The sequence below is a fragment of the Podarcis tiliguerta genome, assembly GCF_965153285.1.
Source record: "Podarcis tiliguerta genome assembly, chromosome: 8".
In the NCBI taxonomy this organism is placed as follows: Eukaryota; Metazoa; Chordata; class Lepidosauria; order Squamata; family Lacertidae; genus Podarcis; species Podarcis tiliguerta.
Window position 1 is genome coordinate 69,202,968 of NC_139541.1, and position 24,683 is coordinate 69,227,650.

The following is a 24,683-nucleotide window of genomic DNA, read 5'->3' on the forward strand; positions in this document are numbered from 1 at the left end:
AGGTGGCTTTCCGAACCTTATCTACCTCCCTTCCTTTTCAAATCAAATCCTCCAGCAGGATAGTTTAGGAGAGGCAGGACATGTCATGTAGCCTACAAAGCTCCAAAGAGGTGAACAGCCAGGAGGGCTTAGGAAGAAAGCAGCCAGATGTCAGGCCTGAGGAATTCTCTCCCTCCAATCCCGATGGTTTCAAGGTGCCAGGAGGAAACAAGGAAGCTTTTACTTATGATTTATTCAGTCACTGCGGTAACAGACAAAGCATTCCAGTCTTTCCTCCATGATTGAGTTGCTCACTCTGGCTCCTCCTCCTTCCCCCTTGCTCAACAGCATCGGTCCCTACGGAAGCCTCCTGTTGCCAAAGGTCTCTGCGTACATTGCTCTTGTACCCTTAACGACTGTTGCATTTTAGGGGACGGAGGGTCCTCTATGCTGTCTATTGAAGTGTTCGCTGGCTGCTCTATCTCCCCTCTTACTTCTCCTTACTCCATATAGCTTGGCTGCTCACCAGTCTGTGCTTCGTTATCTCCCTCATAGCTTGGCTGTAATTCAATACTGTCTCTCTCTCCCCTGTCAGCTACAGGAGATGGGGGAGGCGATCTCCACCACTCCTCCGTCTCTTCATTCCAGTCCCTGACACCAGAGGACACCTGGTTGGCCCCTGGGGACACACAGGGCAGTTCTTCCCATTCCGTGGGTGGTCTTTGTACAGCCCTAGTGGATACTATCAGCAATACACACCTACATCTGTAGATTTGATTCTGCCCATATTCTATCACTACTACATTTTATTTTTTTCCAAATTTCCCATCAGCCCAACGAAAAGGTTCTGCAAAATCTATGCCAGGAGAGCTGCCATTGCATCCCAGGCCAGGGGGCTATCTGCGAAGCCCATAGCTGTGCAGCAAACGAGAACTGTGAAACCATAGATGGCGTCATGAGATGTGTAAATAAGGGTAAGGAAAGATTCGTTCAATAGAGTGATGGGCAACCTGTGGCCCTCCAGATGTTGTTGAACTACAATTTACATCAGCCCTGAACGTTGTTCATGGCACAGATATACTGGCAAGAAGATGTTCTGTTGTCTTTCGCCATGCCTAAAACTTAGCTCCACCTCTCCACTGATAGTTGCCATCCCCAAATAGCATTTAGCACTTTCTCATATTTCCTCCTTCCTTTTCAGATCCATGTAAATCCCTGAAGTGCCGAGAAAAGGAAACATGCAGGATTGAGAATGGCCAAGCCAAATGTATCCCAGACTTCTCAGGAAGCTGCTGGGGCTGGGGGGACCCACACTATCACACCTTTGACACCTTGAAGTTTGATTTCATGGGCACCTGCTCTTACACTATTGCCAAGTACTGTGGGAACGATGCTACGCTGGTGCCTTTCACTATCGATGAGAAGAACGACAACAGGGGCAACCAGGCTGTGTCCTACGTGCGTCTGACCAACATCTACGTCTATGGGTACAAGATCTCCATCCACAAACAGGAAACTGGAAGAATCCGGGTATGTCAAATAGTCAGGGGGGGGAATGACCCTACTGAGTGTAATGGAATTCATTCCGATATACAGCACTTTGAAAGCCCAATATTGGGCTAAAAGGTAAAGGGACCCCTGAACATTAGGTCCAGTCGCGGATGACTCTGGGGTTGCGGCGCTCATCTCGCTTTATTGGCTGAGGGAGCCGGCATACAGCTTCCGGGTCATGTGGCCAGCATGACTAAGCCGCTTCTGGTGAACCAGAGCAGCACACTGAAACGCCATTTACCTTCCCGCCGGAGCAATAGCTATTTATCTACTTGCACTTCGGCGTGCTTTCGAACTGCTAGGTTGGCAGGAGCAGGGACCAAGCAACGGGAGCTCACCCCGCTGCGGGGATTCAAACCACGACCTTCTGATCGGCAAGCCCTAGCCCCTTAGTTTAACCCACAGCACCACCCGCGTCCCTTAATATTGGGCTAATGTAGAACAAAAACAATAAGGAGGGGGAATAGAGGCCAATGGTTGCAGGCCAGTGTCAATAATTCAGATATCTATACAATTCAGAAAAATGTGGTAATCGCCAACACACAACTTTGCATTACACTGAATAATGATGCTATAATAATAATAATAATAATAATAATAATTTTATTTATATCCCGCCCTCCCCAGCCGAAGCTAGGCTCAGGGCGGCTAACAACAATTAAATAATCAAACAATCAAATAATCCAACATTCTAAAAACATTCCATTATAAAAATTAATTAAAATCAAATTAATGGCAACCGTTAAGCAAAATTCTGTGCAGGTTGCCAGAGGAGGGAGTCAGGCTGGGCCCTGACCAAAGGCCTGGTGGAACAACTCTGTCTTGCAGGCCCTGCGGAAAGATGTCAGGTCCCGCAGGGCCCTAGTCTCTTGTGACAGAGCGTTCCACCAGATTGGAGCCACAGCCGAGAAAGCCCTGGCTCTAGTTGAGGCCAGCCTAACCTCTCTGAGGCCTGGGACCTTCAGGATGTTTTTATTTGCAGACCGTAGGTTTCTCTGTGGGGCATACCAGGAGAGGCGGTCCCGTAGGTACGAGGGTCCTAGGCCGTAAATTCTGCAAAGTGAAAACTGAATGGTGCACAAATACACACAAAACTTGAATCCTTGTCTTGAGCTCATGGGTTCAAGCTGGATTATGAGCAACTGTTAGTACTTTTGGAGTTGGCTTGGTTATGGACCCCCTTATGTGAATGCACTGCCAAACCAGAAGTGTTCACTTGACTTGTCTGGCTTGCCAAGTAATGTTCCCAAGGACCATTGAACAGTTTAAGCTACCAAAAATAGATAATTGGTCATGCGAAGCAGAACAATGGATAGTGGTAGTTAGCAAAGGTCTCAGTTCCTTGTGAGTCACCTGAGTCACCTTGTGAGTCACCTGCAATCAATAGGTTAGGTCAGGGATAGGCAACCTGTGTCCCTCCAAGTATTGCTGGACTACAACTCCCATCCTCCTTGACTATTGGCCATGCTGTCTGGGGCTGATGGGAGCTGTAGTCCAAGAACATCTGGGTGGCCTACAGGTTCCTCATGCTTGCAGATTTCCCAGCCTGTGTTTAAACAAGGCCTTGTTGTGCGTAATGTTGTTTGATCATGTAAATAAGTCATGGTCTCTTGGGATGAAATGAGCCATCGCTAACAGAGACGTCAATGAACTAGAAGGTGGCTGTGACTCAGCTCAGCAAACATGAATCAGGATGATGTCAACCACCAGCAAGTACAAATGTAGTCCAATACAAAGGCACAATGCCAAGCCAATTAAATAAGAAAAACATCCAGGCTGGATTTGGCAGAGTTCCCTGATTTAGATTATGAAGGGTAATTCCTTCCATACAGGGAACTATTCTCTTTCTCTGTTTATCTGTTGTCTGTGTGTCTCTGTCTATCTGTCTGTCTCTCTTTTAGGAATACAACCTACAAACAGCCAACTTTGATGTTAAATATCCCACTCCAACCTTTTACAGATATAGAACAGTGTCATCTTAGAAGATGACATCTCAGAAGAAGAAGAAGAACCCAAAGGGGTTGTCAAAACTCTCCTGAAAATAGGCTGTTCTGTTCAATACTAAATCCAGTATTGGTCAGTGGGATGGGGCAGCATCACTGACCTAATCTCCTGTCACTGTGGCTTCATGGGAGGGCTGAGACCACAGCAAGCTCAGTGCAATGAAAATGCACCAGCAGGAGCACTGGATTGGCACCATTGGTGTGTTTGCCTTACTGTAGCCTCACTAATCCATTGACCCTCCCCTTCCTGATAAGCCACAGTGATGCTGGCAATGGGAGGTCAAGTAAGCCCTGCTACTGCATATACTGCTACTGGTCCCCATGACAACTTTAACATCAAACAACACAATTCTAAACAAATCTACTCAGATATGAGTCATATTGAATTCAATGGGGCTTACTCCCAGGTATGTGCAGTTAGAACTGCAACCTAAAGCTTTGTGGGATTGTATGGCATGGTTTCCAAAAAGCCTCCAATAATTCCTGTGTGTGTTCTGTCTTGCCATTCTGCCTCTAGTTAAATGACATTGTTACCAGCCTGCCGCTGACCCTTGAAGATGGTAAGATCAAGCTGTACCAGAGTGGTTCCTCTGCTATCCTGCAAACAGATTTCGGCCTCCAAGTATCATATGACTATAACTGGTATCTGCTTATCACAATCCCCAGTAGTTACTATGGGGCCATTTGCGGACTGTGTGGAAACTTCAATCAAAACCCTGCAGATGACATGGCCTACCCCAATGGCACAAAGGCTTCCTCCATCGAAAGCTGGGCCAGCAGCTGGAAAGTCAAAGACGGGGACCCCTTTTGTTGGGATCACTGCCAAGGGAATTGCCCAACATGTGATGGGAGCAAGAGGGAGCGGTATGGAAAGGAAGATTACTGTGGGCTGATCAGCAAAACTTCAGGAGGGCCCTTCAGAGAATGCCATGCCAAAGTGAATCCAGATGACTTCTTTGACAGCTGTATTTATGACGTGTGTCTCAATGGAGGAGCCAAGAACATGCTTTGCCAGGCCTTGGAGGCCTATGCTAAAACCTGTAGGAAATCAGGGGCCACCATATACGATTGGAGGACAACCTCTGGCTGTGGTGAGTGCTCTTCCTCTATACAGAAACACAGTAGCTTAGTCGTCTCAGTAAGGCCTATAGATTATTGCAGCCTGTGGATATGGACATGCTGTTTGAAGAAGCACAGCTGACCACCTGCCTCCTTCGCTCTTGCCCATCTTGGCTTCTTCAAACAAGCCATAAGGGATTGACCGGGTGGGTCCAAGGAGCGATTAATGCTACACTGGAGAAGGGCGAGGTACCAGAAGTAGGTTCTACAATGTCTATCAGCCAGTAGCAAATATCTCCTTTCTGGGCAAGGTGCTTGGGGAGGTAGCGTCGGTCTAGCTTCATGCATGTTGGAGGAAGCTGATTACTTGGAACCATTCTGGTTTGGCTTCAGGCCAGGTCATGGCACTGAATGCAGGGAGTGCAATCCTGCTCATTCTCCTTGATTTTGATATCTCAGTGACTTTCCATACTGTTGACTCTGGGATCCTTCTGCAGCATAACAGGGAGGGGGAGGTTTAGTGGCACTGTACTTCAGTGTTTCTGCTCCTATCTCTGGGGCCATTTCAAGAAAGTAGTCATGGGAGGCTTCTGTTCAGCGCCATGGGAGTTGCCTGTGGTGTCCCACAGGGTTCCATCTTGTTCCCCATTCTGTTTAACATGTATATATACAGAAGCTGACAACACTGACAGCTGAATCTTATTTTATGCTGGTACCCTCTACCACACCAAAGAGCAGCTTTGTTTCATCCATAAATTTCCAAAGTACCTGTACGTCTAACATTAATTACATCAGCTTTTGCCAATGTGAAGCTTTAGCACATTCTATCAGTTGTTAGACTCCTGCTGTTCTTCTCCTCCTTACAGCCTTGCCGTGCCCTCAGAATAGCCACTATGAGTTCTGTGGCAATGCCTGCCCCGCCAGCTGCGCCGACCGCAAGGCTCCCTCTGCCTGCAAACAGCCATGTGTGGAAACCTGCCAGTGCAACGATGGCTACGTCCTCAGCGTCGACAAGTGTGTGCCTGTCGGGAGCTGTGGCTGCACCTACAATGGGCTCTACTACAAACCTAGAGAAGAATTCTGGGCTGATGAGACCTGTGGTTCCCGCTGCACATGTGATCCCACCCTGGGCATCGTGGTGTGCAAACCAGCTGGCTGCAAAGCCAGTGAACAGTGCACTGTGGTCAACGGTGTCCGGGGCTGTCACCCCAGTGTTTCTGCTACATGCATAGCAACTGGGGACCCTCACTATACCACCTTTGATGGGAAGAAATTTGACTTCATGGGCACCTGCATCTACCAGCTGGCTGGGCTTTCCTCTAAGGACCCGACTCTCAAGCCTTTCACTGTCAGTGTGGAGAACAACCACCGGAGCAGCAACACAGATGTTTCCTACACCAAGGTGGTGACTCTGAAAGTCTACAATGCAACCATCATGTTGAGCCAGGAGTATCCACAAAGAATTCAGGTACTGATACGGGCAATAGTTGGATCATTGTGTTGGTTCCTTGGGTCATCACAGGATCCTTTTAAATGGTGCCTGTGGCTCTGAGGGTGGAGTGTGGGGCTTGCCAATGTTGTAAACGTTTCATTTATTTCACAGAAGTTACACACCACTTGATTGTAATGAAACCTCTGGGTGGTTTACATGAAATATTGGAACAGTTAGATACAAGTGATTAACACTGTTTTAAAAATACTTAAAATTAATAGTATACTTAAGTGAATTTATAGCAAGTCGGCATCTATGCTTCTTACTAAGTTTGCCTAAGCCAAATTGTTTTAAACCAGCACCAAAAAGGATACAGTAAAGTTACCTACCTGATGTCAGGGGGCGGGAGGTTTCAAAGTGCAGGTGCTGCAACATCAAAATAAAATTTTCTTATGTAAACACTCTTTCAAGTAGCTCTTGCATTTTGACAGCATTGATGGTTTTGCTCAAAATATACCCATTGAAATTAATGCATATAATTCAGTCATGCTCATTAATTTAACTGTGTCTACTTATTTGGACGACTGGTGTTCACCAGTGTTGGATACTTACTACAGCAGTGGTGATGGTTCCTTTGCATCACATTCCAGGTTAATGGCATTTTTGTGAACCTGCCTTTCTACCAAGGAGACAAGATAAAGGCTTATATCAGTGGTGTTCATGGCTTCATCAAGACTGATTTTGGCCTGATTGTCACCTTCGACTGGAACAGCTATGCCAGAGTCACTGTACCCAGTGCATACGCCAATGCCGTTGGTGGCCTCTGTGGCAACAACAACTTGAACCCCAATGATGACTTCATCATGAAGGATGGGAGACAAACGTCTAGCATATCCCAATTTGCAGAGAGCTGGAAGGTGGCAGAGGTCCCTGGTTGTACACCAGGTTGCACAGAGAATTGCCCACCATGTGAAGAGGCACAGAAACTCCCCTATAAGGGTGACCGATTCTGTGGGATCCTCGTCAAAAAGGACGGACCATTCAGGCAATGCCATCAGCTCATCGACCCAACACCCTACTTCACTGATTGCATCTTTGACGTCTGCCAGTATCGTGGCCGGCACAGCATTCTCTGTGATGCCATCGCTGTTTATGTGGCAGCGTGTCAGGACTTGGGAGCTGTGATTGAACCATGGAGATCTAACAATTTCTGCAGTAAGTATCACCTCCTGGTGCTGCTTTAGCATAGGAATATGAGGAGCAACCTAATGCCAAGTCAGAGCATTCTCTAGCATCTCAGACAGGGGCCCTTTCCTAGTTGTAGCTGGATATACTCGGGATTAAACTGAGTACCTTTCACCCCTACCATGTTTTGCTGTAGGGAGTTGTGTGCCAAATGTAAAGGTGCATGAGCTGAAAAGAAATTGCACAAAACCTTGACAAGTGTAAAATTTGAGGCTTGGAAGTAAAATTCCTCCTCTCTCCAAATGTTTTTATTTCAGTACTAACTTGAGTCATGCTCAGAGCAGACTAACTATAAATATCGGAAATTCTACCTCAGGTCCATTCATTTCAGTGGGGAAACTTTGAGTACAACTTAGTTGGATGCAACCCGTAGTGTATAGATTTCAAAGACTACTTGGAATATTTTTTAGTTTGTTTGATCCTCTGGACTTGTCAGTCAACATTTATGCCCTGGCATGTACAGACCACTTCAGAATTCAGATCCACCTGAAAGATCCACTCTGTTCAAAAGGTCATATAAGAAATTTGACATTAGATTTCAAGTGTTTTGAATTTACTGATCTCCACATCAATTTCATTTCAACCCTGATCATTCATGCCCCTGGTTCACATCTGTCCAATTTTTAGTCTTGATTCCAGCGAACAGCTGGGCAGCACTATCGATCTTAGTCTGATCCATCCAGACATTATGAATGGTGTTACATCTTTAACATCTGTGCTTGGTATTGTTCAGCAATTTTAGGTGCTGCAGGACAAAGCCAGGTAGTAATAGTAGTATTTGCACAGACAGACATCTACAGTGGTACCTCGCAAGACAAATGCCTCGCAAGACGAAAAACTCGCAGGACGAAAGAGTTTTTCGTTTTTGTTGTTGCTCCACAAGACGAATTTCCCTATGGGCTTGCTTCGCAAGACGAAAACATCTTGCACCTTTTTTTAAAAACCGTCAATGCATTCCTATGGGAAACCGTCAATGCACAGTGGTGCTTCGCAAGACGAAAAAATTCACAAGATGAAAAAACTCGCAGAACGAATTAATTTCGTCTTGCAAGGCACCACTGTATGTTGTTTCAACTACTCCAGTAACATGGGAAATACAGTAAGCCCACAACTTATGCAGGGATTACATTCTGGGGATCGCACCAAAAGTCAAATTGTGTATAATCAAAACACATTTGGATGGGCGGGGCATAAATAACAAACAAACAAACAAACAAACAAACAAACATTATTAATGGCATGTGGGATTGCCAAAGTCATTCTTCCTGGAACCCCGGCCCCTTTCCTCCCCCGTTTCATTTATTTATTCTTATTTGCCAAGAGCATAAAGCTGAATGTGCACAAGTTAAATGCACAAAGTCGCAAGCTTGCCATATGAGAAAGCTGTTTTTTAGTCAGACTAGGATCTGCTCTAACCAGCAGATGTCACTCTGTAGACAGAATCTGCAACAGAGCACAACAGATATATTCAACTCCAGGTGTCCAAAGAACCAGGTGTCTGCCAAAATAACTTAAATGCTAGCTTGAAATTCTCCACATTCTGTTTTTGTCCTTTCTTCCAGGCCTTGCCTGCTCACCCAACTCTCGCTACGAGCTCTGCGGAAATGGCTGCCCCGCCACTTGCCGTGGTCTCTCGGCTCCTGAGGGGTGTGTGACGTCCTGCAAGGAAGGATGCTATTGCAAGCCTGGGTTTGTCTTGAGTGGGGACCAGTGTGTCCCTGTTGGCAGTTGTGGCTGTGAGCACCAGGGCAATTACTACAAGAAGGGAGAGGTTTTCTACCCTGGTTCCTCTTGCCAGGAACGATGCCAATGTGCAGACAATGGAGCTGTCAAGTGCCAGAAAATCTCCTGTGGGCCCCACGAAAAATGTAGGGTGAAGGATGGTGTCCCAGGCTGCCATGCGGTAGGGTGCGGGAAATGCAGTTTGGCTTTGGGCTCCCACTACGTAACCTTTGATGGACGGGCCTACAACTTCCAAGGAACCTGCACTTATACTTTAGCTAAATTGCAAGGGAAGAATTCTCAGCTGGCAAACTTCTCAGTGTTGGTGGAGAATGACAGGTCACTGACCAAGACGCTTATAGTCTCTTTTCATGGATACACCGCTGTCATTGAGAGGGCGATGAAATGGAAGCTCAAGGTAAGTCCTGTTCCAGGTTTTGTCTCTTCATGGTAGAAATGGTGACAAAGTTTACCTACAGTTTCAAGAGCCCTGGGGAGAACTTCATCTCCCATTGTCACCTGTTCCCTATCAGTAAAAAGGTAAAGGGACCCCTGGCCGTTAAGTCCAGTCATGACTGACTCTGGGGTTGCGGTGCTCATCTCGCTTTATTGGCTGAGGGAGCCGGCGTATAGCTTCCGGGTCATGTGGCCAGCATGACTAAGCCGCTTCTGGCGAACTAGAGCAGCACACAAAACGCCGTTTACCTTCCCGCCAGAGCGAGCGGTACCTATTTATCTACTTGCACTTTGACGTGCTTTTGAACTGCTAGGTTGGCAGGAGCAGGGACCGAGCAACAGGAGCTCACCCCGTCACGGGGATTCGAACCGCCGACCTTCTGATCGGCAAGTCCTAGGCTCTGTGGTTTAACCCACAGTGCCACCCGCATCCCGTTCCCTATCAGTAGATATTGACTAACCTGCTAATTTTGTTTTCTCTCCATTTCTCATTTCCCCCAAGTTCAGTTCTCCAGATTTCTGCAGCAATATGTGATTTTTTTAATTTAAAAAATCCTCATAGAAATCCATCAACATTTAATGATACACAGTCTCGATTGCTCAAAGATTTTTAAACTATTAAGCGGTTTATAACTTCTTTAAATAATAAAATAAATAACATACATTTTGGCAAGTAACGTTGCCCAACAGAATGTATTTTCATATGTTATTCTGGCCAGTAAATTGCATTTATGAACATTTTCCCCAAATATATATGTTTTTGTATACATGCATTGGTTGGAGAACTGCATTGTAAAATCTGGAGAATTCATCATTTCTTAGAGGAGCTGCATTTCACTTCATGTATTGTTTTTGGGAGGTGCAAATTCAGGAGTTCGCCATTCAAATGCAAAGAAGACCAAATTTCTGCCCCATCACACTGTAAGCAAGTGTGGTGGGGAGGGGAGAAGGGTAAGAGAGGAAAACCTCTCTCTGCTTTCCCCTTGGTATTCTGTAGCTGTTGCTCCTGCTAAGTGGAGACACTGAGGGTATGGCTGCATGGATTTTGCACATGTGTTCATGCAATTCGACAATAGCTGTGGGATTTGATCCTGAGTGAGAACAGGCAAGCTCCATCCCTCAGCTCTTTCAAATAGACCTTAAGGATTTCCCTTTTGACTGTAGTCTCTAGTAGCTAACAAATTATGACTTGGGCTGTAGTAATGGTATTATATGGCCTGGCTCTGAAATATTAGAGTAGTGCTGGATTATTATTATTGTATGTTTCATGCTCGCTTTTAATGGTTTTGTTGAAGGAAACATTTAAAAGGGGTTTTGATATTGTGCTTTGATATATTTGATATAGTCATACTTGATGCATCAATATTGTGTTGATACAGGGTTCCTTCAGATGACCTCCTTAATAATAATAATAATAATAATAATAATAATAAATTTTATTTATATCCCGCCCTCCCCAGCCGAAGCTGGGCTCAGGGTGGCTAACAACAATCAAATAATCAAATAATCCAACATTCTAAAAACATTTCATTATAAAAATTAATTAAAATCAAATTAATGGCAACCGTTAAGCAAAATTCTGTGCAGGTTGCCAGAGGAGGGAGTCAGGCTGCGCCCTGACCAAAGGCGCATCATCCATCCTGATTTTCTCATACAGTCTTGTGCGGTGGCTAGACTATGTCTGATCTTCACTGAGCATTTGTTCTGATTTGTTTCCAGGCAGGTCATATGTCACCGAGTATTCATCCTAATTTGCTTGAGGGGCATTTTCACATCTTCCTGTTAAACATTTGCTCATTCCACACATTTCAGTGGATTTCCCCATCATTTTCCTACCTGAAAAAAGTCCATTTTTTAAAAAAAGTGGATTTCTTGCCCTGGGGAGAAAGGTACTTTAATCTGCTTCAATTAAGCAAACTTAAATTTCTGGCATATGTTTGAATCCCTCTTGCAAAATAGTAGCAGCCTGCAGACACCTTAGTTCAAAAACTGTGTTAGGAGATATCCCCCCCCCCCAAAAAAATGTGGTTGATAAATCCATTTAATAATAAATAATAGTAATTTAAAACTGTCACCTTACATGGTCACCTTCTCTGTGGTTAATGCAGGTGGATGGACAGCTCTACACGCTGCCCATGAAGACAAAGGATGGGAAACTCTGGGCCAACCAGGAAGGAAACAATATCATTGTCCAGTCTGACTTTGGTCTCAAAGTCCTTTTTGATACCTTTTCGTACATCTTGGTGTCTGTCCCCAGTAACTACCAGGGACATGTCACTGGCCTATGTGGTAACTTCAACAGTGACAGGACCGATGACTTTACTCTACCTACGGGGAAAAGCACCCAGAATGTGATCGAGTTTGGGGCCTCTTGGAAGGTTCCCATTGATGGGGCCAGATGCTCTGATGGTTGTGGAGATAAATGCCCCGTCTGTGATGCAGCCAAGACAGCGCCGTACCGACCGGAGAGTTCCTGCGGAATGATCCAAGCCAAATCCGGCCCCTTCAGGAGCTGTCACTCCGTGGTGGACCCTGCCGAATTCTTCAACCACTGTCTGTATGACATGTGTGCAGCCAATGGTGCCAGAGAAACTCTCTGTAGGAGCATCCAGGCCTATGTCACTGTATGTCAGGCTGCAGGAGCTACAATTGGAGCCTGGAGAACAAACAACTTCTGCCGTAAGTTTGCACAGCAACCTGAAGTACCACCTTCTTTTTTATTCCACCCACTCGCACTGATGCTTAAAATATTCATTCCGCAATATTAGACAAGATGTTGCCCTGCATATGCTGCTGGACTACAGCTCCCAACAACTCTGGCCATTGACCATGTTGACTTGGGCTGATGGGAACTGGAGTCCAAAACCAACTGTAGGGTACCATATTGGCTACTCCACTGTATCAGAACTGACAGCCACTTTGATATATGCCATTGGGAGGAGCACAGTGGGAGAACATGGTCAACATTTAAATCAGCATTTCATATTCTCCAACATTTCTCCAATGAAAATAGGGATATCCTGCTCCATAATAATAATAATAACAATAATTTTATTATTTATACCCCACCCATCTCCCTGGGTTGCTCCAGCCACTCAACGTGGCTTCCAACATATATAAAAACACAATAAAACATTAAACTTTTAAAAAACTTCCTTATACAGGGCTGCCTTCAGATGTCTTCTAAAGGTTGTATAGTTACTTATCTCCTTGGCTTGGCGGTCACATAACTCCATTCCCTCCAATGAAAATAGGGATGAAAATAGGGATGTCCTAAAGAAAAGCAAGGCATTCTGGGATCATATCAGAAACCGGGATGGCTTCTGTAAATCCGGGACTGTCCCTGGAAAATAGGGACACTTGAAGGGCCTGGCATTTAGATCAGGGTGAGAAATGAGACCCTCCACACTGCTCCATTTGGCCTATTATGCCATTTTGGTTAAACTACACCCACTTGCCCTGCATAGACCTGATATCAGCTATGATGTCAGGTGTGGCACAGGTAAGAATGAGGCTTGGCCAAAAGGGGCTTTGCAGGCACTGCTATCTGAGTCATGGTTTTCCAGGAGCTTTAGAAGTGCTTTGCAAGCTTTGCACTTTGTGCCTGGCATTTGAGAAGCACTGAGCACAGAACTTACCGGTACAAATCGCTTTGTGCAAGTGCTTTCCAAATGCTCCACCACCAGCTGGAAGCACTGTGTGCTTCCCAGTCCCGTGTCAATTTGCAGATTGTTGAGTGTTTGGGACACACTAGGCAAAGTGCTTTGCAAGCTCTTTCAACTTTGACACGTGTGAAGCACCTGACATCATTATGACATCAGATGATGGGCAGGTAGGTGGTCCCACTCACCTGTCAAAGTTGTCCTGCGGGGTTGGAGAAAATAGAGATCTGGCCTGCTTCTCCAGTCCTCATTTTGACGATGCAGCCCCTATGTCCTTTTATTGCTGCCCTTAAAAATAAGCCCTGATTCGGGACAGTAAAGCAGCCAGAGATGGAACGGTGAGTGGAGGGGTTCCTATATGGATGAAATGCTTCAGATTTTAAGAATGGTTAGCTATACCTGGACTGTTCCTGCCTCCTATAACCCCTGGTCCTCTCTCTCCTTCTTTTCAGCTCTCACTTGCCCACCCAACAGCCACTACGAGTTGTGTACAAGGACCTGTGGTTCCACCTGCACCAGCTTGTCCACTCCGGGCCAATGCTCAAAGAAATGCTTTGAAGGTTGTCAGTGTGACAGTGGCTACCTGTTTGATGGTGACAGGTGCGTGGCAATGGAGAACTGTGGCTGCGTGCATGATGGGCGCTACATCAAGGTAAGTCCAGCACTTGTGGAAACTGTTGTGTCTGTGCGTATGTGTGGGCCACTTTAGGAGCTCACCCATACTTCCCTTTGCCCTGCCGCTTTCCACCAGGAACAAATGGCAATTACGGTAGGTTTTCTGCAGATTGCTCCAATTTAGCATTATAGAAAGGGTTTTCCAAGGGGAAGAGATGAGGCAAAGGCAAAACAACGTGGAAAGCACAGGACAAGTGGAAAACATCTAGGCAAGGGACAAGCAGAAGTCTACATGAGCCCTTAGTGAGTCTGCAAGGGCTAGTATCTCTTCCCTCCATCGGATTACCACTCATGCATTGCTTTGTGCTGAACTCAAATTTTCGCAACAGTAACATAAGCGAATGTATATGCATGCTTGTAAGTGAGAGGCTTGAAGGAGCACACCATGTCAAAGGTGTGGTTGTCACCTTCTCACACCCACCTCAGCCTCGTAAAGGACAGCTGGTGATGCTGACAGCAGCAGCAAAACACAGAGAGACGAAAAGGAGGAAGAGTTGCTGATAAAGGCCAAGACTGTGGAGCAAAGGAGATACAATAAGAATAGAGGGAAGCAGCCTCTGGCCCAGCAAAACTGATGGGGCAGAGTACTAAAGGAGAGAGGGAGGACAGCGAGAGAAAGCTGGCTGTTGCAGAGGCCAAGGAGGGAGGCTGAGGGAAGCAGATGTGAGAGGAACAGCTGGGAAGGAGAAAGAGATGGGTGGCGAGGGAGACCTGAGGTTATAACAAAGGTAACCAAGAAGGCCTGCACATCACAGCAGAGAACCTTTGATAAGAAAAGCACTTTCCTCCTTGGGGAGTTGAGGAGCCAAGAGGTGGAACCTGTAATAAGCAACTGGCTGTGTGAAAATCCTTGGAGATGATGGACACAAGAAAACTTAACATCTGAAATAATTAGTATCATTTGAGTAGGAATACAATACATTGCGCCAGAGTGGGAGAGGCTGCGACCAGGTGATCTGCACCCATGGCATGTGGTGAATTTTTTCTTAGGGGGACAGTTAGGGCCAGAGGTGCCAGCTTGTGAGGGTGATGTGGGGGGAGACATAGCGCAGGTGAGCATCATGCCTCCCTCCCTAAGCTGGGCAGAAACTTCCCGGGACTCAGGAAGGAGGTGGCAGGAGAACATTTAAGAGACTAGCCTAGTCCACTGACAGCACACCACTGATCTGCACTGAACTGTTGATGGGCAATAACTCCTGTTTTCCCTTTTTATGATTCTTTATACTGGACAGTAGACTGGCCTTCAAATAGAGTATGCCTTCAAACAGAGGACTGCAAAGGAGGAGAGATGGGCACTCTATTCCTTGTCCAGGCTGTGCTCCAACAGAGCTATATAACCTCAGCTGTATAACAAAGCTTTATTTGACCCCTCAAGAACAGGGTTTCACCTCCAAACATGTTGAGCACAAAGGAGTTAGTGAGAGGATGGATGGACTGAGTCTACACCTGCCCACTGTATTTGGGGAGGGGGTGTTCTTTGCTTCCATTTTGGAGTTTGACAAGGGGACAGAAAAATCTGAAAGGCTTCTGGGTCTTTGTGTGATCCTGATAATGTTATATGCAGCACACTGTGGCATATAAATCTGGACCCTTCGAAGAATCCAGATTAGATTCTTCCCTATTCTCTGCCCCATTGAATGTCTCAGCTGTTAACAGGGATAGATATATCTATCTATTTCTGGTCTATGTCAGTTTCACATCCATTGATTAGCATGGCGTAGAGTTTATGCGAAAATAGTATGAGTAAATGCATTAAAGTACAAAATGTGACCTATTTCAATATCCATTTTACTGTCGATTTATCATTTATGCAGCACTGGTGTGCTGGATTGTAGCTTTATAGAGGTAATTCTAAGTACTCAGGCTTGTACATGTTGAATTAATAATAATAATATTTTAAAACATTTGCATTTAAATTTTAATTCTTTTTTCTCCCCTCCCTCTCTCTTGGGCTGTAAATCTTGCAGGCTGGAGAGAATATTGTCTCAGAAGACTGCTTGAAAAAATGCACCTGCCGCCCATCAGGCCAACTGGTTTGTGCAGAAAACAGTTGCCAGCAAGGAGAAATCTGTGCCCTCCATAACGGTGTGCATGGTTGCATAAGGCAGAATGGAGAGTGTGCCGTCATCCCTGGAGCACACTTGACTTCCTTTGACGGTGTCTCTGGGAAAATTCTATATCTAGGGGCTTACGAGGTTGCAACCCTTTGCAATGGCAGTGACCCGTCTTGGTTCAAGATCGTGGCAGTTGTCAACAAACACAACGGCTGGGATTTGCCAGCGGTGACAACGATACATGTATTTTTCAAATGCCTGTTTCTCACTGTAAAACCGAACAAGGAGGCATGGGTAAGTTCCTGGTGCAGGATCCTGGTTCGTGTCCAATGTTAGTCACGCACAATGGACAGGACTAACTTAGGTCCATTCATTTCAGTGGATCTACCCTGAGTAGACGTCAGCCCAATACTTTCTGCTTTAATGTGTGCTGCCCAAGTGCAATGCCTTGCTAGGCTTTCACCAACAGAGCAACAGGCTTCTTTAAGCAACTAGCCATCCTGGCCAAGGTGAGAGACGCTGGGAATTGTAGTTGAGCAGCATCCAGAGATCACCACATTGACCAAAGCAGGGGAGGGTAAACTGAGGCCATCCAGTCCTCTCTATCTGGTGCATGGGACTCTTCCTGGGTCATTCCCCCTTCCTTGGCCACACCTCTTATCATAGCCCTTCAGCAGGAATAATGCATATTGGTTGCCTAGATGGGTAATAGAGAAGGGACATCATATTCAATCATCATCATAATCATTTTATTATTTATACCCTGTCTGACTGACTGAGTTCCCCAAGCTACTCTGGACTGCTTCCAACATATAAAAAAACCATAATTAACATAATTATAGCCTACGCTGTGGGTTAAACCACAGAGCCTAGGACTTGTCGATCAGAAGGTCGGCGGTTCGAATCCCCGCGATGGGGTGAGCTCCTGTTGTTTGGTCCCAGCTCCTGCCAACCTAGCAGTTCGAAAGCACGTCAAAGTGCAAGTAGATAAATAGGTACCGCTCTGGCGGGAAGGTAAACGGTGTTTCCGTGTGCTGCTCTGGTTCACCAGAAGCGGCTTAGTCATGCTGGCCACATGACCCGGAAGCTGTACGCCGGCTCCCTCGGCCAGTAAAGCGAGATGAGCGCCGCAACCCCAGAGTCGGTCACGACTGGACCTAATGGTCAGGGGTCCCTTTACCTTTTATACAAAGATAAGTGTGCAGCCATTCATTGCCTCGGCTCTTTTGCCTCTGGTCCCACCCACCACAGGGACGCGGGTGGCGCTGTGGGTAAAACCTCAGCGCCTAGGACTTGCCGATCGCATGGTTGGCAGTTCGAATCCCCGTGGCGGGGTGCGCTCCCGCCGTTCGGTCCCAGCGCCTGCCAACCTAGCAGTTTGAAAGCACCTCTGGGTGCAAGCAGATAAATAGGGACCGCTTACCAGCGGGAAGGTAAACGGCGCTCCGTGTGCTGCGCTGGCTCGCCAGATGCAGCTTGTCACGCTGGCCACGTGACCCGGAAGTGTCTGCGGACAGTGCTGGCTCCCGGCCTATAGAGTGAGATGAGCGCACAACCCTAGAGTCTGGTAAGACTGGCCCGTACGGGCAGGAGTACCTTTTACCACCCACCACTGGCATGTGGCCCCCCCATAAGGGATTGTGGCCCTCAGACTGAAAAGGTTTCCCTCCCCTACTCCACCGATTAACCCAAAACTTTCTCCCTCCTTTTCTGCACTTCAGGCTAATGGGCGCAAAATTACGCTCCCAGCAAAGGTCTCTGAAGATGCCCACGTGAGCCTCTCTCAAGACGGGATAACTATTCACTTGGCCTCTGAAGTAAAAATTCTGCTCGGACCTCGTGGGGAAATGAAGATGCAAGTCTGTAAAAGCCTGGCAGCAAAGCTCTGTGCCTCCTGTGGGAACTTCAATGGAAATCGCGCTGATGACCTGAAGCTGCCCAGTGGGAAGGTAGCAAGGAGCTTGTCTGAGGTCATTGCTGTCTGGAAGGAGGAGGAATTCTGTGCTAAGTGAGTGGCTCTGAGAAAGGTCTTTGACCAAAGCGGACATGTAAGTGTTGCAATTATTCTAACAAGTATATATACCTATTAAGAAGTCATTTTGCTTTTTTAATAAATGGATTTCAAATATCATTGTATATATTCATACATACTCTATGTCTAAAAGCAATCCATTTGCATGTTGCAAGTGTGGTCATATCTTCTATCCTTCATGAGCCAATGTGGTGTAGTGGTTAAGAGCGGTAGTCTCGTAATCTGGTGAACCGGGTTCGATTCCCCGCTCCTCCACATGCACCTGCTGGGTGACCTTAGCCTAGTCACACTTCTCTGAAGTCTCTCAGCCTCACTCACCTCACAGGGTGTTTGTTGTGGGGAAGGAAGGGAAAGGAGATTGTGAGCCGCTTTGAGACTTCTTAGGGTAGTGATAAAGCAGGATATCAAATCCAAACTCTTCTTCATTCAAAGGGGAGCATGGTACACTGGTACCTTGGTTCTCGAACTTAATCTGTTCCGGGAGTCTGTTTGACTTCTGAAACTGTTCAGAAACCAAGTTGCGGCTTCTGATTGGCTGCAGGAGCTTCCTGCACTTAAGCAGAAGCTGTGTCGGATGTTTGGCTTCTGAAAAATGTTCGCAAACCAGAACACTCACTTCTGAGTTTGCAGCATTTGGGAGCCCATTTGTTCGACAACTAAGCTGTTCGTCAACTAAGGGACCGCTGTATTATCTTTCCAATGTATCAGTATCAGTCTTTTAGCAGCAGTAAGGCCATAGAAAGTTGCTCATTAACTAAAAAGACACTCAGAGCAGTTTTCAAAAATTGGCTATTAAATCCCTGCCTGCAGACTTGCAGTCTAAAAGGTCATGGCACAAAAGGGGTGAAACCAGGAATAAGAGGAAGGATGGAAAACTCAAACGCAGACTCAACTCTTCGAGTTACAGGTCTTGGAGTTTCCTAAGTTCTTGTCTTTTAAAAAGAGCAGCTCTCCCTGGAAGCATCCTTCCATCCCAGATCAATTCTAGGAGCAGAGAAGGTGACAGTGTCCAGGCCAGGAGGACAAGGCAGCTCCTGTCATGCAGCCCTTTCCCCAGAGAGCAGGCTGGATGGCAGGCAGGCAGTTATTCCCTACAGACAGAAAAAATAGCATCTGGTAGCAATAAGCAAGTTGTAAAACCAGGAGTAGTTGATTAATTACACTCAGAGAGCAAAGTCATTGCAAATTGAGCCGTTACGGGTTAAATAAAATGCTACAGTGCTGCGGGAAGCATTGGGAAGATTCTCACTGAGACATAAATACACTCACATTGCCTTCTTCACAATTTTCTTTTCTAGTGAGGCCTAAAAGGTACCTGAAGCAAAATGAACCCCTCCCTATGCTGCTTCTGGGAGAAACTTCGCATTTAAGTTCTCAGGCAAAATTCCTTGGTGTGGCATATTCCCTGGCTTCACAGTTCAATGTTGCTCAACCTGTTATCAAGTTTACTTTGACTGCCTAATAAAATGATGGCACTTTTGCTTAAGATTCAATAAAGCTTTTTTTTTTTTTCAAACTTTGTCGGCATGATTTTAAATATGGGAATATGCAGAGATGGTAGGAAACTCATGGTGATGTTCAAGCAAGAAGGCAAGGAAGCAATATGATCTAGAGCAGTGTTCTTCCACCTTAAGTCCACAGAGCTTGTTGGACTACTCTTCACCATAAGACTACAATGCACAGTTGTAAAAAGAGACAAAACCGCTACAATTATTTGCGAAACAAACTGTTCCAAATGGAACAGAACGGTATAAATGAAGCAGAAAAGGTGTGTCCCACAAAACATTGCTTTATATAAAAGCAATATAAAATATAAAATAATATAAAATAATATAATATAAAATAATATAAAATAATATAAAATATAAATAAAGCAATATAAAAATATGCTAGTTTCCCTAAAATAAGCAGCACATATACAAATACAGTGGTACCTCGGGTTAAGTACTTAATTCGTTCCAGAGGTCCGTTCTTAACCTGAAACTGTTCTTAACCTGAAGCACCACTTTGGCTAATGGGGCCTCCTGCTGCTGCCGTGCCGCCGGAACACGATTTCTGTTCGTATCCTGAAGCAAAGTTCTTAACCCGAAGTACTACTTCCAGGTTAGCGGAGTCTGTAACCTGAAGCGTCTGTAACCCGAGGTACCACTGTACATACAACAGTACGTATCGCAGTTTCAAAATAAAAAAAGGTAAAAGGTGACAGTTAAGTCCAGTCACAAACGACTCTGGGTTGCGGCGCTCATCTCACTTTACTGAGCGAGGGAGCTGACGTTTTTCTGCAGACACTTTTTCCGGGTCATGTGGCCAGCATGACTAAGCCGCTTCTGGAGAAACCAGAGCAGCGCACTGAAATGCCATTATTATTATTATTATTATAACACACACATCTGTAAATGGCATTTCAGTGCACTGAAATGGAATTTGCTGCCAAGGAGTGTGGTGGAGTCTCCTTCTTTGGAGGTCTTTAAGCAGAGGCTTGACAACCATATGTCAGGAGTGCTCTGATGGTGTTTCCTGCTTGGCAGGGGGTTGGACTCGATGGCCCTTGTGGTCTCTTCCAACTCTATGATTCTATGATTCTATGATTCTACCTTCCTGCCAGAGCGGTACCTATTTATCTACTTGCACTTTTGGGCGTGCTTTCGAACTGCTAGGTTGGCAGGAGCAGGGACCGAGCAATGGGAGCTCACCACGTCGCAGGGATTCGAAGCCCAAGGCTCAGTGGTTTACACCACAGCGCCCCCTGCATCTCATAGCAGTGGTGCATTAATACTCATATCCATCTCTTTAAGTCTCCCAAATACCGTCCCACTTCATTCATTTCTTCCCCTTTGCTCACATTTTCCTTTCGTTTCCACAATTATTATAAATTATTTTGTTCTGTTCAACGGAGACCACTATTCGTCAGCTGTTCCCTCAGGGCACCATCTGTTTCCACTCCCCTTCTTGCAAATAATGATGAACAAATGTTGGCTCTGGGGTATGTAATGGTCCATACAGGCTTGAGACTCCTACTCTGGGATCAGTCCAGCGGAATCCTGAACCTCCTCTTACGCAAACCCATGAAATTTGGCTTCCACACTTTTTTGTTTAACTTGGCAAGAACCTCACCGAAATCTGTTGGTTTGGAATGGGCGGCTGAGACTCAGCTCAATCTAGGGACTGAGTTGGCCATGGTCACTTGGGTGGATGACATTTACAGATGTGTGTGCTCCAATAATAATAATAATAATAATAATAATAATAATAATAATAATTTATTATTTATACCCCGCCCATCTGGCTGGGTTTCCCCAGCCACTCTGGGCGGCTTCCAAAAGAATATTAAAATACTGTGATACATCAAACATTGAAAGCTTCCCTAAACAGGGCTGCCTTCAGATGTCTTCTAAAAGTCTGGTAGTTGTTGTTCTCTTTGACATCTGGTGGGAGGGCGTTCCACAGAGAGGGCGCCACTACCGAGAAGGCCCTCTGTCTGGTTCCCTGTAACTTGGCTTCTCGCAGTGAGGGAACTGCCAGAAGGCCCTCGGTGCTGGACCTCAGTGTCCGGGCAGAACGATGGGGGTGGAGACGGTCCTTCAGGTATACTGGGCTGAGGCCGTTTAGGGCTTTAAAGATCACCACCAACACTTTGAATTGTGCTTGGAAACATACTGGGAGCCAATGTAGGTCTTTCAAGACCGGTGTTATATGGTCTCGGCGGCCGCTCCCAGTCACCAGTCTGGCTGCTGCATTCTGGATTAGTTGTAGTTTCCGGGTCACCTTCAAAGGTAGCACTATGGCCACATGCACCATGTCATTCATTTGAAGTTCACTTAACACACATTTCATAGAATCATAGAGATGGAAGGGAACCTGGGGGTCATCTAGTCCAACCCCCTGTAATACAGGAACATGCAGCTGTCCCTTACGGGGACTGAACCTGCAACCTTGGTGTTATCAGCACCATGCTCTAACCAACTGAGCTATTTGAAATGCATGACTTCCCCCAGTGAGTCCCCAGAACTATGAGAGGCCCCAGCCTGATATCCTGCAGACCCACAGCCTTTTGAAGGGTTTGCCAACCTGATGCTTGTAGGAACCAGGGTGCCTGCGAAGGTTTTAACTGGTGGCCCTGGGCAGAGGCCTCAAACTGTGTGCTTTCTTTCTTTTCTTTTCTTTTTTTAAAAGTCTCTAGCCCTCCTATAGGGAAACGATTCTGTAATTCTATGAGAGGATGGCTACTCTTCTAAGGGATTTCTGTCAAAGGAGCTCGGGTGGCTGTTCCACCTCACCAGTGCTGGATTTACGTACAAGCTATAGCTTAGGGCCCCACTCTCTTGGGGACCCCCAAAACTTTTTAAAGGAAACAAACCTGGATGTACATTTCCAAAACATAAGATACAAAACAAATAAAATAAAACCCACACACAGCAACAGTCTTTTGTGTTGTGTAGGCTCCTATGATGTAAGTAATGGGCCCCGCCTGCTAGCCTGCTCCCTAAAATATCACTGGTTTGCTCCTTTCTATCTATAGGGGTGCCTACATTCTGCATGGACTGTTTGCATGGCAACATGTGCAAATGGCTTTAGAGACCTATTAGGTCCATAAATTACCGTATAGCATATATTCAACACAAAAAACCAGTGACCATTTGTTGTCGACAAAGGACAACTGGACATATAAAGGGCCCCATTAAGTAGCTTAGGGCTTCATCAAACCTAAATCCGGCCCTGCACCTCACAGTGTTTTTAGCCAGTAGATGCTCAGGCACAGAGTGTGAGACCTTTGCCTAGGAAGCACGGGACTAAAGGTAAATGTAGATGAGTCCTCCCTTTGCTAAATACCTCTATCCCTGGTAAACTACTTTTCCTATCACAGGGATGGAGAACCTGTGGCCTTCCAAGTGTTCTTGGACTACAACTCCCATCATCCCTGGCTGTTGCCCATACCGGCGGGGGCTGATGGAGTCCAACAACATCTGGGGAGCCACAACTTTCCCTTCACTATGTATCAGAGAAGCATCAACAGACTCGGGATATATATTTTTGGAAGGAAAAAAACCAGACTAGTCCATTTAGCTCAGTGTTTCAGAGTTTCCCAAACTTGGATATCCAGCTGGGGATTGTGGTCCTCAGACAACTGGAGACCCAGCACCTCTCCAATGTTTCAGGCAGGGGACATTGCCAGCCTCACCTGGAGATGGCGGGGATTGAACCTGGAACCTTCTGCATGCAAAGCAGGTGCAGGTGCTCTACCACTGAACGGGAGTATTATGCTGAAATGGCGAAAATGACCAGAAGAATCAGAAATCAGGAGGACCAAAATTTTAAAAAGGAATGGGAAAATTTATAATCTATCTTAAAAACCATTGTAAACAGTTAAAGTCATTAGTAGGATTGGAATAACACTTGTAGTTTAGTGTCAGGGAACTGCCATCGGAGCCAGAGGGAGAGGGAGGGCTTCAGAGGGATTCCGGAGAGCGTCCCGGGAGGGAGCGAAGCAGCACATCCTCTGGGGAAGGAAATCAGCGTAGCACCAGTGGAGAAGGGGGGCAGATGGGGGAATCGGCGAGGTGGCTCCAAGACTCCTCGCCGGGGACCAGCGGGGAGAGCACAGGTCCTCCGATGCCCACACCCTCCCTGCGCAGAAGGCTTCCGCGCAGGGAGAGTAGGCAGAGACTAGGCGTCAAAGAACTTTTATGCTGGAAGAAGTTCAAGAAACGCCCACTGACGGATACTGCCAGCGATTGAGACACCCACGGGTGAGTGGCTGTCCAGACAGAAAGGGTTCACTCAGGCAACCCACGCAGGTGTGGTGCCGATTTACGCACGAGCAACCCCTAGAACCACAACATTTAGATATCTAAACTTGCTAAAATGTATAGGACAAGAACTATTGAGTGCTTGAAATGTAAAGAAAAGGAAGGTATCTTTTACCACGTGAGGTGAACTTGCAAAGAGGTAAAGGCTTTCTGGGAAATGATAGATAATGAGTTAAAGAAAATGTTTAAAAATACTTTTGTTAAGAAACCAGAAGCCTTTGTATTGGGTACAGTGGTACCTCAGGTTACATTATGCAGGTACCTTTGCTATACAGTGGTACCTCAGTTTACAAATGCTTCAGGTTACATACGCTTCAGGTTACAGACTCCGCTAACCCAGAAATGGTATCTCGGGTTAAGAACTTTGCTTCAGGATGAGAACATAAATCGGGCGGCGCAGCAGCAACAGGAGGCCCCATTAGCTAAAGTGGTGTTTCAGGTTAAGAACAGTTTCAGGTTAAGTACGAACCTCCGAAACGAATTAAGTACTTAACCTGAGGTACCACTGTATAGTGGGTGAAGACATACCAAGGGAAGATAAAAAGACAGTTTATGTATGCAACAACAGCGGCAAGAATTCTTTTAGCCCCAAAATGGAAACAACAAGAAGTACCAACGAAAGAAGAGTGGCAGGGGAAGATGATGGACTTTGCGGAACTGGTGAAGCTGTCAGGAAAAATTCGAAACCAGCATGATCAAGTATTCCAAAAGGACTCGAGTAAATTTATACGATATTTGAAAGATTACTCTAAGCAATTTAACATCACTAGCAGGGTTGTCTGAAGACTCGTAATGAGAAACTTTCTCCCTTTTTATTTTAACCTAAATTTTAATGTATTTTTGTAATGAGTGAAACCAGAATTGGAAAATGTATAAAATGCAATGATATAAAGGTTGATTTTGAAAGCCATAAGGCAGGAGGGAAGGAAGTCGATGGGCTCTAAAGAGCCAGAGAGGTAAAGTGGATAACAATGATATGATTGTATATTATTAATTGGACAACTAA

The 24,683-nt window shown here is 45.8% G+C and overlaps 1 protein-coding gene across 1 annotated transcript in view; it reads left to right on the plus strand.

Moving 5' to 3' along the window:
• LOC310684165 (IgGFc-binding protein-like) overlaps positions 1–19,386 on the plus strand; it is a 38,964-nt gene extending 19,578 nt beyond the window's left edge. The window contains exons 9-19 of the mRNA XM_083454669.1: positions 812–953; positions 1,181–1,509; positions 4,051–4,624; positions 5,459–6,060; positions 6,675–7,239; positions 8,832–9,409; positions 11,556–12,126; positions 13,562–13,761; positions 15,752–16,132; positions 17,560–17,886; positions 19,169–19,386. Coding sequence (XP_083310795.1) covers positions 812–953; positions 1,181–1,509; positions 4,051–4,624; positions 5,459–6,060; positions 6,675–7,239; positions 8,832–9,409; positions 11,556–12,126; positions 13,562–13,761; positions 15,752–16,132; positions 17,560–17,850 — 4,233 coding nt within the window. The 3' untranslated portion in view covers positions 17,851–17,886; positions 19,169–19,386. The remainder of the gene's footprint in view (positions 1–811; positions 954–1,180; positions 1,510–4,050; positions 4,625–5,458; positions 6,061–6,674; positions 7,240–8,831; positions 9,410–11,555; positions 12,127–13,561; positions 13,762–15,751; positions 16,133–17,559; positions 17,887–19,168) is intronic.
• The last annotated feature ends 5,297 nt before the right edge of the window (positions 19,387–24,683 follow it).